This window comes from Microtus pennsylvanicus, chromosome 5 (assembly GCF_037038515.1).
Source record: "Microtus pennsylvanicus isolate mMicPen1 chromosome 5, mMicPen1.hap1, whole genome shotgun sequence".
Taxonomy (NCBI): Eukaryota; Metazoa; Chordata; class Mammalia; order Rodentia; family Cricetidae; genus Microtus; species Microtus pennsylvanicus.
In genome coordinates, this window is record NC_134583.1 from 59249364 (window position 1) to 59264680 (window position 15317).

The 15317-nt window shown below is 37.1% G+C and overlaps 1 protein-coding gene across 4 annotated transcripts in view; it reads right to left on the bottom strand.

The window, feature by feature from the left end:
- Positions 1-15317, bottom strand: part of Smg1 (SMG1 nonsense mediated mRNA decay associated PI3K related kinase) — a 105184-nt gene that overhangs the window by 58568 nt on the left and 31299 nt on the right. For 2 of the 4 annotated variants that reach the window (XM_075971995.1, XM_075971994.1), the window contains 9 exons: positions 13817-13953; positions 12527-12585; positions 10903-11116; positions 7301-7426; positions 6834-6906; positions 5526-5623; positions 3700-3873; positions 1135-1359; positions 347-448 (listed from right to left, as the gene is read on the bottom strand). In XM_075971995.1, coding sequence (XP_075828110.1) covers positions 347-448; positions 1135-1359; positions 3700-3873; positions 5526-5623; positions 6834-6906; positions 7301-7426; positions 10903-11116; positions 12527-12585; positions 13817-13953 — 1208 coding nt within the window. Of the gene's footprint in view, positions 1-346; positions 449-1134; positions 1360-3699; positions 3874-5525; positions 5624-6833; positions 6907-7300; positions 7427-10902; positions 11117-12526; positions 12586-13816; positions 13954-15317 lie in introns of those variants that run through there. The other 2 variants (XM_075971993.1, XM_075971996.1) reach the window with 2 other exon arrangements.

Genomic DNA, 15317 nt, shown 5'->3' on the forward strand with positions numbered 1-15317 from the left:
CTAAGTCTACAGTCAATTCGGAGTGTCTGCTGATTAATAACTAGTAATTTATTTTTAATACATGTAATACTTCTGAATTTATAATTTTAGAAATAAATCTGCCTATTTGCCTTTATAAAAATTTACCAAAATCGAGTTAATAAAAGTAAATTATGGATACTTTTTTAAAGTTATGAGGTACCTCAATCAAGAAGGTGCTAGTATGGTAACAAGTATTAACCTAAAGCATTCACTGTAATTCCTTTATATTTAATATCAAGCATCATTTCATACTGACATAGTCCAGTAAGTAAACCCCACTTTTCAATGTCAGAAGTAATTCGCTTGTTATCCATATATTACTTACCTCCTTTTCTTTATGGTATCGTAAAAATAGCAGTTTAGATGATGGTATAAAAAGCTTTTCTACAAACGATGATGGTAGTTTTGTATTTATCTGCTCAACAATCTAAAAGAACAAAAATTTAAAATAAGCTTACTTAACTTACAAAAAGGCAAGGAAGAACCTTAAATGCACATTACAAAGTGAAAAAAATGTCAATATAAAAGGATTACATAGTTGGGAATTCTTTAAAAAAAAAAAAAGGCAAAACAATGAGGACAGTAAAAGGACCAGGAGTTCTTTAAAATACTAAAATTGGATAAACTGCCAGGAGAAGGCAATCAACAGCCTACACAAACCAGACAGGACATGCATTTCTAACTATAGGAGCTAAGTATTAAGTATAAAAATTCACTACTTCATTATATTTTAAAGGGAGCAGTTATGTACAGTTACTATATTAAGGGAAAAGAAAAAAGAAATTTAAAAAGAATCATACAAATTTTTTCTAAGAAATAAAATTTTAGCAGGTTTTTGAAAGTAGTCAAGTACCTTCTCCCATACAAGTGATTCTCCAGTAATCAACACAGGGTCAGAGAATGAAGAGTAAAGTGAGCTCAAACACTAAAGGCAATTTGATATTAGAAAAAAAGCATACTGGACTAGAAAACTAAGAGTTATCAATGGGATCTTAAAAAGATAAAAGCAGAGCCTTTCTTAAAACACATGAAGCAAAATTCTTTAGATTCTTCCACATCAACTTAAAGACCTACATAAACAACGATTTAAAACAAAAGGAGTAATTCACATACCAATGTGAGCAAATTCAAGACTGAGATGATATAATCGGTACCACAAGTCTGGCAATTCTCCAGTTGATCTAATCCATATGTAATGACCATGTCACAATGTATAGTCATGCTAGGATCCAAGCTGCCGAGCAAAACACCAACACACTCATTAGCAGCTGTCAACACAGCCTCAGAAAAAAACACTTGGTTTGCAGCCGTCACGCATCTCATTACTCTGTATAGAACCTGCAAATGGGGAAAACAAGCACCTTTTTAAACACAAGCTTCTCTACACCACTATTTGCTATTTAATGCAGCTTCAACTCAAAATTATCTGTCTAGTTAACAGTCTTATTGTTTGGGGGATTGTTTTCCCCGTTTGAAATGGGGGCAAAGGTTAACCCAGATTGGTTTACAGATGTGCACCTCCACATGGTTCACAGTTGGTTCTCTAATTCTTGGTAGCCAATACTATATACTTTAGTGTATATACTTTTAATACTATATACAAAAAGATTTTGGCTAAAAAGTATTCCAAATTACTGTCTTGAAAAGAAATGGAATTTGCCCCCTTTGAGTTCACTTGTACTCTTGCTCTATTCCTAGAAATTATCAAATGGCTAAAGCTTAGTGTCTTTATAGTTATGATACACACCACAAATTAGCATACTTAGGAATGTCCTGCTCACATTTGCTTAAACACAGTTCTTTGATTTTTTTTGTTGTTGTTAATTTGGTTGCTTTGTTTTTTGGAGGTTTTTTTTTGTGTGTGTGTGTGTGTGTTTTTGTTCTATTTTGGTTTTTCAAGTCAGGATTTCTTTGTAAAACAGTTCTGGCTGTCCTAGAACTCACTTTGTAGGCCAGGATGGTCTCAAACTCAGATATCTGCCTGCTTCCTTCTTCCGAGCACTGAGATTAAAGGCACCACTCAGCTAGATCTTGGATTTCTAATAATCTTTTCAAAATAAATACTAAAGTTGCTTTAAGCTAATATTAAAGTTTGTGTATCAATGACCATTGTAGCCAGACATTCTAACACTGAGTCCTGGAAGTTGTTTCTCAAGATAAGAATTCCTGGTGTGCACAATTCTATTAAGAATCATAAAAGCCAAATAATTTCCAACATACACACACACAGAGAGAAATCATTAAGTTGTAACAATATTTACTTAATAAATTTCAAATAAGACCTTTTTTAAAAAATGGAAAAGTTCAAGCCAAAAAGTGTCACAAATCTTTATCAATAATACCCAGTGGAGGGGCTGGAGAGATGGCTCAGTGGTTAAGAGCATTGCCTGCTCTTCCAAAGGTCCTGAGTTCAATTCCCAGCAACCACATGGTGGCTCACAACCATCTGTAATGAGGTCTGGTGCCCTCTTCTGGCCTGCAGACATACAGACAGAATATTGTATACATAATAAATATTTTAAAAAAAAACAGTAACAAAAAAAATTCCTTTAAAAAAAAAATAATAATACCCAGTGGATTGTCTTTAAGATCTGTATGTAAGTTTCATTAATGCTATTCACAAAAACCAAAATTAAAGGCCTTCATAACATATTTAAAATATAACTATTCTGGAAAAGCTAACGCTCCTTTCGTTTTTTATTTGAGTTAACTGTCTCTACTTCACTCTTCAAGCAGAAACTTTTTAAGCAATAAAAAGGCAGAAATTAAGCCATTTTGAAGATTTCAATTATCAACACACAGGCTTAGATATATATATCTGATACTTCTACTCTAATACACATGGACCTTACCAAGAATCACACAGTACTTTATTCATCTAGCAATGTGTCTATAAAGTTATGCCCCTAAAAAGCCAGCACTGTACCTGAGCAGTAGCACACGTCAGTAGTGAAGACTGTCTTTCCTCCTCACTCCAGAGCAAGGCTCAAGGATCATTTCTCTCTGCTAAACTACGCCATGTAATGACCACTCAAGTGCAGGAATTTGGTCATTTCTCATACCTGGCTTCAGGCTGATATTTTAAAATAGTAATTTTTTTATATCAAAGGCTGACTCCTGAGTTTCGTGTTGTCATGCTCAAAAAAAAACGACCAGTTTTGTTTTTACTGCAGTAGCATTCAGGGTTTTCATGCAAGGCAAAGGCTCTACTACAAACTTTACAATCAACCCAAGACAATAACTTCTGATGCTTTGTAGTCTATTATTCTTATTGTGTTGAAAACTAAGACTCAATTTTTTTTAAAAAATTAATATTATTTTTAAATTATATATTGAAAATAGTAAGTGTAAGTTGAGTAAAAAGCTCAGTGCTCTATGAGGTGCAGATGAGAATAGAGTCTATTCAAGGCACTGGGTCCAACCTCTAGTACCAAAGAAAATAAAAATACACGGATCTGTGAAGGAACTCCTTAGAGAAATGTCAAGGGTGTGTAAAAATTTAGAATAGCCCTTTCTAGGTGGGGTGAGAATGTGAGGATGGTGGTTGATAAGCAGTCTTCCCTACTTTTCTGAGTAAGAAAGTAACCAGACACAAACACATTTACAAAAATGGTTAATATAGTTTACTGGGTACAGGAGGCCTTCATAACACAACCTGGTTTTTAAAAATACACTTACATCTGTAACATATGCCTCGGTAATCGGTGGACCCCGAATTGGGCTGAAGCGCTCCCCAATGCTCCTCACCACAGTACTGAACACTCGGAGAAGTGCTGCCAGCTTTGGCAATGACACTGATGGAGGAGGAACATCTTCATCCACTGACTCCCCAGAGGCCACATGGCTGAGGTCCTAGATGTAAATATACAACATTCTTATTGAAATAGTAGTACACTGAAGGATTTGTTTTGGCTTTATTGCTATAAGCTAGTAACCAGCAATCGAGACCAAGCCCTAGCACATACTAGGCAAGGGGTCTGTAGTGAGCACATTCTAGTCCCTATTTCTTACAATCTGCCCCTCCCCATTCCCCAACACTTTATTTTCAGATAGAGTCTACTATGTTGACAAAGCTTCTGGGCTCCATCGATCCTCCAATCTCACTCAGCCTCTAGAGTAGCAGAGACTTATCCAATAAGTCTCCCAATTCTTAAAGCTGCTTAACATTAGCAGTTTTCTTTTCCCCTCCCCCTTTTAAAATAGGGTCTCACTAAGTAGCCCTGCTGGTCTGGAACTCAGTATGTAGATCAGGATGGTCTCCAACACACAGATGTGCCTAACTCTGCTTCGCAGATCCTAGAGTTAAAGGTGTGTTCAACCACACATAGCCCTAGAAAAGATTACCAATTAAGAGAAATTTTAGCCTGAAAGAGGAAACATAGGACTCCATATGCCTAAAGTTCTCTAACTAAACCATTCCACACAAACCCAGGTAATTATGGGATCTACATCAACACAGTAGGTGTTAAAACAAAACACTCTTATACATATATAATATACTGTTGCATAAGTACAAAATGCACAACATTTTGGCATTCCAGAATTTGTTTTCTACTAAAAAATAATTCCATGTAATTTCTGACCAAAAAATTAATTATATATTAATAGTTTGCACTCCAAAGGAAAGGGGTTAGAAATTTGAAGACCTACTATACAGACTTAAAAGTTAATTGAAAGTTTAAGCTATACCAAAAGAGAATTAAGATTGGGTATTAGAACTAACGTATTTCTATACATAATTAAGTACCCTCCAAAAAAGGATTAAGAGAAGTAGTATTAAAATGCTTAAAGGAAGTGTCCTACCTATGGAAATGGGTAGTTTTTGAAAGATTAATCTCTACGGGGAGGCCTGTATTCTACACGTCACGGGGGACAAAAGAAAAATGTGGAAATATAATATTCTAGTCTTTCTTCCTGAAGAAAGCAAACAAATATATCAGTGATGAAAGTGGTAAAATAATGAACAAACTCATACTGCCTCATAGTAGCAAAGAACTAAAACAAAGTCAATGTGTGGGCCAGCCAAACAAGAACCATGGTACAAAAGACATGTAGACCAAAGAGCTGCAGCAGTGAGGCCAGGAGCAAGGGCAGAGGCTGCGTGCACGAAGCACCTTCAAAGTCACCACATTCATACACAGCTGCACCAATGGAGCAAAGCGAATGCTTGTCCTCCACAGCATGATATGAGAGCCTCTGGCTACCCTAGGGCAGCATCTTTAGGAGTGTTTTTCATTTCTAAACTGCATTTATCTGCCCTTTGGCAACAACAACAGAAAAGAATTAATTATGAGAATTGCCTTCAAAACCAAAACCTGCTATCAAAAACATTTAAACTTTGCATAATATCAGACATGTGTACATACATATATATATAATAAATTAAAAAAAACAATCTCAATGATCTTATTAATTTCTGCTTAAATGTCAGTCTTAATTATTTTTAAAATAAATCTAATTCTGTTTATTATCTTTTGAGAATAATTTGGCTTTCTACAGCTTACCTCAGCATATGCCTCCATATCCTCAAGGAATTGACCAAGAAGAGTGGTAGAAAATGCAAGGTCAGCTACCCAAAATGGCTCCAAACTCTGCAACCACCCTTGACATCACGGAAGAAATTTTGAAATCAAAGGGGGAAGGAAAAAAAAAGGCATGGGAGGGATTACCAAAAGTAAAAATGAACCCTGCTTTCAAGCTATCTACTCTTAAAATATGCCCTGTATCAAAAACATTAGAGTTGCCACTAAAAAGCATGCTGGTGATTAATCAACCCTCTTAATGTTATAAAAATTGACATTCGGGCTGGAGAGATGGCTCAGTGGTTAAGAGCATTGCCTGCTCTTCCAAAGGTCCTGAGTTCAATTCCCAGCAACCACATGGTGGCTCACAACCATCTGTAATGAGATCTGGTGCCCTCTTCTGGCCTTCGGCATACACACAGATAGACTATTGTATACATAATAAATAAATATTAAAAAAAATTGACATTCTACAGAAATCAGTGTGTAAATCATGTATCTTTTTATATCTGATTTAGTATCTATAATGTCACCATACCCACAAACACCACCCCCACCCTAACACACACACACACAAATTTTAAATGCCACCATGTACTATCAACCTAGCTTTCTATCCCAGGGTCATGACTAGTCACCAAGGATGTACATTTGGTTTCACAGCAGAAATAACACCATCCATTCTAACTGGCATACTGTTTCAAAAGTTAAGATTCAGAGAAGTAAAGAAACTCTACCATGTGAACAAGCAGGTGTGTGCAAACGAACTGAATTATCATTTGATCTCTATCACAGATGATGAACTTCCGATTATTTGTGGCTCATTTAATTAAAATGACCATAAAAGCAACAATAAAAACAACAAATGAGGTCTGAAGAGATGGCTCAGCCGTTAAGAGCACTGACTGTTCTTCCAGAGGATCTGGGTTCAATTCCAGCACCCACATGGCAGTTCACAATTGTCTGTAACTCCAGTTCCAGGGGACCCAACACCCATGGTAAACTATTAAGTCACATTAAAAAAAAAAAAAAAGCAGAATCTTCCATTCTAGGTTACAGACAACTTCAGATATAGTCTTTAAATTCTCATAGAGTGTAACACTATAATATGGATTTCTCCTAACCCACTATTTACTACATAAGTTTGCTTTGTCAAGATCAACAGAACTACCCAATGATAAAAAGCTCACTGATAAAAGCTAATTTATGTTCCTGAATCAACCCTTTTTGCTATATCAGATCAACACTTCTTTGCACAGACTTACAGGACTGACACAAGTTAGGACTTACCAGACACCTGCTGTGTGAGGGAGGGTTTCTGAGTATGATCTATGTGCCATCCAACTAATATATCAACTGTATCCTTGATGGAGACAAAAAGATGAGGCCAGTTATTTTAAGGTTTCATCAGTGAGATCACATCACATTAAAAGACCCTAGAAAAAGCTGTTCAATCTACCTGACATGGAAGTTGGAGAGGCAGGAGAAAAAGAAACTATAGTCATAACACTAAAGAAATATTTTCTCTTCTATAAGAGGTATTAATATTGGGGGGAAAATGCAGCTGTTACTTTTTATAAACTATTATCACCATTGTCATTATCACCACTGTTGTGATATTACTGCACCAATAAACCCCGTTCCTCCAAAACATCACTGATTATATCCAAAAAGTCAGAAGCTTCTTTCCTATCTGATGACCCACTTCTTCATAGAATCATACCACCATGAGAGAACGGTGGGAATAAGAAACTCACCCTAAAATTGGTGCTGAAAATATGAGGGTAGCATCTAGCCACCAAAAGAATGCATTTAACACATTTGCAAAGTAATTCTGGTGTATCCACATTTTCAAGAATGGATTGTAGGCTGGTCATCACGAGCTGAAAAGCAAAATTACAACTCTAAACATTTGACAATGTAGGGAGAAAACAAACAGTTTCACTTCACAACTGATTATGAGAACAAAGCAAATAAATTTTTTCAATAATGCATAAAATATAAAACTAGAAAGCACAAAATATTACCACACTATGTAAATATTTCATGTTCAGTACTTTCAAAAGAAAAATTCTATTGCTTTAATTTTTTAAAAAGTGTTCATTCAATATATTAGGCTAAAAAAATCAATACTGCTCTCTATTTTAATATCTATTAAGACTTTTCCTTTCTGATCAATTAACTTTGGGGGTGAAAAACACCTGTGTCCATTATTCATAGTAACTCTGTGGCTGTGACTGAATTTAAAGTACAAAATTTAAAGTAACCAGACACAATGGCACATGCCTTTAATCCCAGCACTCAAGAGGCAGAGGAAAGTAGATCTCTGAGAGTTCAAGTCTGGTCCACACAGAAAGCCAGCCAGAGATACATAATTCTATCCACCAGCACCCCCCTAGAAAGGTAAGATGTACTTGGGAAACTGATTTTCTTAAACATCTCAATTACTAAACAATTCATCATGTAGGGTAAAGCTAGGAACCTTAGCACGGGGCTTATAGCCTCAACATTTGGGAGACTGGGGAAAAATAGACAAAAAAAGCCTGGGTTACAAACTAAGGTCTTTTCTTAAAACATCAAAGAATAAAAAGGAATTTTTTTCAGAGTAAATCTTAAGTAATTAATATGCTTTAAAGCAAAATTTATTTTATTCATTTTGTTTTTATCAAAATGATCTCAGAGAGTTAATTAGAATGGGATTCCTACAGATGACATTCTGGCTTCTTTCCACTGAGTATATATAATGAAAATAGACCTATCACTTACGCAGCTGCTAAAAACCACTTTCCTCAAACAGAGAAGTTCTTTACGTACATACATACATGTATTACATACATACACATGTACATGTACGTACACAGGTGTGTAATAAAGGGTTATAATGCAGGGCTGCAGCTAAGAATACTCAATGTTCTTGAAGAGTACCTGGGTTCGACACCCACAGAAGAGCTCACAACTATCTGTACCTCGAGTTCCAAGGGATCTGATACCTTTTTATATCCTGTGCTGGCCCCACACAAGCAAATTGTTGCACATACAACACTCAGAAAACATAACAAATTAATCTTCTTAAAAGGTAAAGCTAGAATTTTAAAGTCACCATTTTGTAGTAGCCAATATTACAATCTGGACTCTCAAAAATCACTGAATGAAGCATTACTAAAATATCAATACATCCAAAGATCAAGACATCAGACCCAGACTGCTCATTTGAAAGGGAAAAGAAGCTTTATAGTAAAATCTGATGATCATTCCCTCAACCAGGGATCACTCTTCAAGTCCAACAGAGGGACAACCTGCTATCAGGTGCCTGTAATGAACCCATCAGGCATTCCTGACTTAAAAAAAAAAGTTTCAACTGACTCTAATCAGGAAGGTTCAGCCATTTAAAAAAAAGGGGGACAAGGAAGAAAGTAGCATGTATAATAAAATAAGGTGTGGGTATGGAAAACTGTTATTGTAAGAAAAAATTTAGAAAGCCAAGGGCAATACTTGAATCTTTAAAGGGATCCTGGGTAGGGTAACCATAGATGCACATGGCACCTTAAGTGCAATTACAGACACTTGAACATTGTATGGGCCATAAAGTGCTTTAAGTGTATAATATTGCTGCTACAGAAGGGAACAGGCTTATTCTTCAGTGATATATACTGATACACTAACAGAGTGAACTGTTTATGTATTTAATTTATCTTCAAATACTTACACAAAAGGTGTTCATGTGAAAATAAAACAACTTTAAGGGATGGGGATATGGTTCAGTTGGTGAAGTGCCTGTCATACAGCATGAAGAACTGGATTCAATCACTAGCACCCAATAAAGGCCAGATGTGCTGACACATGTCTGTAACTCAAGCACTATGAGGGGAGAAAAAATGAGACAGGCAGGTTTCTGGAGTTTGCTGACCAGGCAGTGAGAGACCCTGTCTCAAAAAACTAAGGTGGAGGGGCTGGAGAGATGGCTCAGAGGTTAAGAGCATTGCCTGCTCTTCCAAAGGTCCTGAGTTCAATTCCCAGCAACCACATGGTGGCTCACAACCATCTTTAATAAGGTTTGGTGCCCTCTTCTGGCCTGCAGGCATACACACAGACAGAATATTGTATACATAATAAATAAATAAATAAAAACTAAGGTGGAAAACAATAGAAGAAAACACCCAATACTTACCTCTAGTCTCCACATGTGCATACCACACATACTTCGACTACCAAAAATGATAAAGAAACCTATAAGTTGGATATAGTAAGTGCTCCCTTGTTCTTCCCGCATTTGGAAAGCTGACTCAATTGGAGCATCATGAGTTTCAGGCCAATTTGGACAACAGAGTGAGATCCTGACTTACAAAACAAAAAGTGGGGCTGGAGAGACGGCTCAGAGGTTAAAAGCACTGGTTGCTCTTCCAGAAGTCCTAAATTTAATTCCCAGCAACCACATAGTGGCTCACAACCATCTATAATGAGACCTGGTGCCATCTTTTGGTGTGCAGTCATGCATGCAAGCAGAACACTGGATACATAATAAATATATAAATCTTAAAAAAAACTAGGAAAACTGAACATTTTTAAAAATAAATAAAACAGCTGTTAGGAAAATGTGATTAAGCAGGGATCTTATCAAACTGCATCTATACACATCTTCCCGTGGATTGGAAATCTTTGAACTACAGTCAGGAATCAATTATATAAAAATGTGTAAAATCAGACCAATTTGCTGCTATGATGTTTACATTTCCACGACAAAAATATGACATAAATGTTACTCTTATTAAACTGGAAAGTCAGATTCAGTACAAAATCCTGGCATTCAGAAAGGTGAGACACTGGAGGACAGTTTATGCAACACAGTAAGAGCCTATCTCAAAAAGCCCTAACAAAACAAAATCCTAACTTGGGAATGAGCTTTTCCATACACCCAGACATTCAGAAGTGAAACAAAATTAAACAGAAGCTGGAATACATTCATAAATTAGTGTTAGAATTGTTTAGATAAATAATTTTTGACTTAGCAAACCTAAAACTTAGGGAAGTGTGAGGGGGAGGAGAGGAAAAAAGATCTAGAAATTAGTTGTGATGTTTAGCTTTTGTCTCTTTCAAGAACTGTGAGGGCCCCTCCAAGCCCAACTCTTTGAGCCTAGTTCCTAGTTTAAATCTGCAAGTCACTCTAGTATTAAGTAACTTCAAAGGAAAGCTTCTAAAACACAAACAGACAAAAATGCTTAAAATTAAATTACTTTAAACCTAACTTTACTCAAACTGCATTTCATTTGCCCGGTGATGTGTCCAACAGTAGACAGGTAAGCCCCATCTTCCACTTTGTCCCCCACCTCACTCCAGTCCATTATGGGTTCCTGGCTCTCACCTGCATCACGGAGGAAAAGGCTTTCTTCTCCCCAACAGTCTCCAGCGCTCTGTAAGTGGCGCACAGGTAGAGCAGCTTCACTTCATCTTTAGCAGAAGAGCTAAATTTGCTAAAAATCCACTTGAAGATCTTCTCAGCCTCATAGCTCAGAGAAGCACAGAGAAGTCCAAGACAGCAAGCTCCCTCCTGCCTCAACTCCTGAAGCAACTTGCTACTGTGTTTATTTTAATGCAAACAAAACACACACAAAAGGCATTAGTTTTCAAGGATGAAAGTAGGACACTTTTTTCCCCCTAGAGGCAGGGTTTCTCTGTGTAGCCTTGGCTGTCCTGGCACTAGCTCTGTAGACCAGGCTGGACTCAAACTCACAAAGATCCGCTTGCCTCTGCATCCCGAGTGCTGGGATTAAAAGGTGTGCTCAACAACCTCCCACCTTTTTTTTTTTAAAAGTATGACACTTTTTACAAAAGAATGTCTCCTATGTACTAAAAATTCCTAAATGACTTTTCAAAGCTCAAACTAAAAAGGTAGAATTTAACCCATTCTGCATACGTATCCTCTGTATTCTCTAATGTTCAAAAGCCCCTCTGTCAGACATTAGATTTCTTTATAAAATCATTTACAAAGAAACACTAAAAAAGCTATGAAGTGGGCTGGAGAGATGGCTTAGGGGTTAAGAGCACTGACTACTCTTCCAGAGGTCCTGAGTTCACTTCCCAGCAACCACATGGTGGCTCACAGCCATCTGTAATGAGATCTGGCGCCTTCTTCTGGCCTGCAGCAGACATGGAGGCAGAATGTTGTATACATAATAAATAAATCTTTTTTTTTTTTTAAAGCTATGAAGTGCTAAAATTCAGGCTAAGTTCCACTTCTGATTCACAGAAAGAGGTAGCAAGAAAATATTAGAAAATGCACTACAGGGGGCTGGAGAGATGGCTCAGAGGTTAAGAGCATTGCCTGCTCTTCCAAAGGTCCTGAGTTCAATTCCCAGCAACCACATGGTGGCTCACAACCATCTGTAATGGGGTCTGGTGCCCTCTGCTGGCCTGCAGGCATACACACAGAGAGAATATTGTATACATAATAAATAAATAAAAAAAAGAAAGAAAATGCACTACACTACATTTGTAATAACACCCAACATGTAATGACTGTGAAGTAGGAAATGTTTAGTAGATAAACCACACAAACTTAAAGGGATAACAGCCAGTACTAAGTATAGCATTAAGAAATTAAGTAAAACCATCAGTGACCTGCTCCCAATACTGCTGTTCTTTGGAATCACTGAACATCTTTAAGAAGCCTAGAGATGATTTAAAATATGAAGTTCACCTTTTCCTCTCCTCTCTTAAGCATTTTAAACTCCCTGAAACAGTAACTTTCATGCACTCTAGCTGGCATCAGTTCATGTCTTTTCTCAGGTCAATGCTTAAGAAAGAAGAGAATTCTCTTCCAAGTAGATTCCATTTGTACTCAACAAAAATTAATGACTAAATAACAGGTTTATTATTGAAGACTTAATGATATTCATAAATAAGGCCCAGGGTACATCATGCATATTTTAATAATTTCTACAATTACTTTCAAGGTCACCTAAATGTGACCATTATTAGTTACTTACCTTTCATTAAGCACATCATGGACAGCAGCCAAGATATTATCCAACTGTTTAACTAGTACCTTAAAAAAATTATAAAAACTTCAGATTCCTATTTAAAAGCAGCACTGTATACTTTATTTTTCTATTTAGATAGGATTATTCAGCATCTCAGTCTGTTATTATTGCCAGTCATCAATCACATGAGGAGGGCATATTTCCCTTCAAGCTATAAAAGAAACTCACAGGACACAAGAGTTGTAATCATCAGCAAAATATAGTCAAGCTCATTTTAATTGAAAATTAAAATAGAATGATAAGGGAATGGAGAAGTAATAAAAGAATACAGTGACATACCAATGACAGAATCTAGGGGTGGAAGCACGAGCTTCACTGTACATCTTTCTACTTGCTGTGTATCAAAGTCTTTTATGATAAATTTTGAGGGGATGAGCTTGCTTTCTGCCTTACTACATGCCATTCTTACTAATTTTCTCCTGTATCAAGCTTTTAACATCAAAAAAATTACTTATGAGTAAAGTAATAGTTTTTTCCTCTTAGTGAGACAGGGTTTCTCTGTATAGCTCTGGCTGTCCTGGAACTCACTTTGTAGACAAGGTTGGTCTCGAACTCACAGAGATCCACCTACTTCTGCCTCCCAAGTGCCAGGATAAAAGGCATGCGTCATCACCACCCAGTAAGAAATATTTTCTAACTGCCTCTAAAAAAATGTCTTTTAAAGAGCTTTTCCATTTTTCCCATTATTATTAAAATGGCATGTGTACTATGCACAAGTGCTCTTAGAGACCAGAAGTGTCCAATCACCTGGAGCTGATGTTATAGGCAATTGTGAGCTGGGAACCAACTCAAGACCTCTGCAAGAGCAGTAGACACCCTTAATCTCAGTGCCATCTCTACAGCCCCAGTTTTTCTATTTATTTAGCCCTGATCACAAGACCAGACTTACATGCATAAAACATGTACCCCATACTTCCACTTTATGTATAAAAAACATAGAAATATGTTGTCCTGTCAAAGAAAATGTCTACGGACAACAGGGTTATCCACAAGCTAAATTATGCTTTTAAAAATGCACTTTATGAAAAAAGATGCCAAAGTGACTCCAACAATAGCCATCATAGATAAGTGATACATTAGGAGCAAAACATTAGCACCCTAACATAAGTCAAGTACAGAGCTAAGGAAACTTTTCCTAGAAGCAAACCATTTCTTGTCGAAACCTCCCAACACAAAATCACCTTATGTACTCTAAGAACACTAAGATCCTCAGCAACTCCAAGCATGTTTACTCACCAGTTTATTTTCTGGCTGCTGAATAAACTCCTTCAGCTGCTTTACAGTAGCCAGTCTTCGGTCTCTGTCATCTTCCCGGGTGATCCTCCGAAGAAGATTCGACAGTCGAGACTCATCCGAGTACGACATCGATCGCTCTGTGAAGATAAACATTTCATGGCCGCCTAGTAGACTAAAAGTATGAAGCATATAGTTCAGGCATTCTGAAGTATTATCAAAACCCAGTGTACTGATTTCTCTTCTGTTAAGCTCTCTTTGGATCTATAGAAGAATGCCTGGACACAGTTCCACAAACTCCAAAAAACCCTTATCAAAAATAAAATGAATGAAAAACACTCAGCAAAGTAAGCACCTCATTGAAGAAGACCAGATGAGGAAGAAAAAAAGAAAGGCATAGAACTTTTTTTTTCCAGTTCCATTCTGAGCTGTTTTCAACGTCTAGGTTAAAAAAAGGGGGGGAGGTGGCCGATACTTGCAGTCCCAACTACTCCAAACAAATTCTGAGTCTACAAGTTTTTTAGAGTAACCTGGGCAAAACAAGGAAGTCATCCCAAGAAAAACAAAACACAAAAACCAAGAAAGAAAGTGGGAATAGACAATGACAACAAGCCCAGGATGATGTCTCTATAGTAAGAAAAGGTCGTGCTTCTATTTCTAACTGAAGAGAGGCCCCTGCAGGAAACCTCTTCTTCATAGTATTATCATTTCTCTAGCAAAAAGTTCAGGCGAACTGAAAGTACACATTCAATTTGATCAACATCTAACTACCACTTGCAGTGTGAACACCATGGCATCACCATTAAAGTAGCCCCAGAACCTTTCTTCTTTTTCTAGTTGCAAGTAGAGCACAAACACACCATCAGTGCTTGACACTTCTGACATTCTAAATATGAAGGCTGCATTCTATTTTTATTTTAGAATAAAGGTATTTTACCTATGTGTATGCAAGTACACTGTGTATATATCCCTGGTACCCACAGGAGCCCAAAGAGGGCACCAGATTCCCTTAAACTGGACTTATAAGTGGTTACGAGGCACCAAGTGGGTGCTGGGAATTAAAACTGGGTCCTCTGCAAAAATAGCAAGTGATCTGAACTACTGAGCCACCATTCTAGCCCCCAGGACTGTAAATATAAACAAAGTGATTTTAGCTAGCCATTGAGTGTGTAAACAACAAACCACACTTAACAGTGTGGTTATATTTGTTTATGATCTAGCAAATAAAACTTGCTTTAAGATCAGAGTGTAGAGCTAAATTACTAGCTAGCCATAGAGACCAACCAGGCAGTGATAGCACCTTTAATCCCAACAAGAGGCAGATCTCTGTGAGTTCAAGGCCACCCTGGGCTCCGTGGGATTAATCCTGTCTAAAAGTGAAACCAAGTCAGGCAGTGGTGACGCACACCTTTAATTCCAGTGCTTGGAAGTCACATGCCTTTAATCCCAGCACTCAGGTGGAGACAGAAAGGGATATGGCTGGGCGGAAAGAAGAATATAAGGC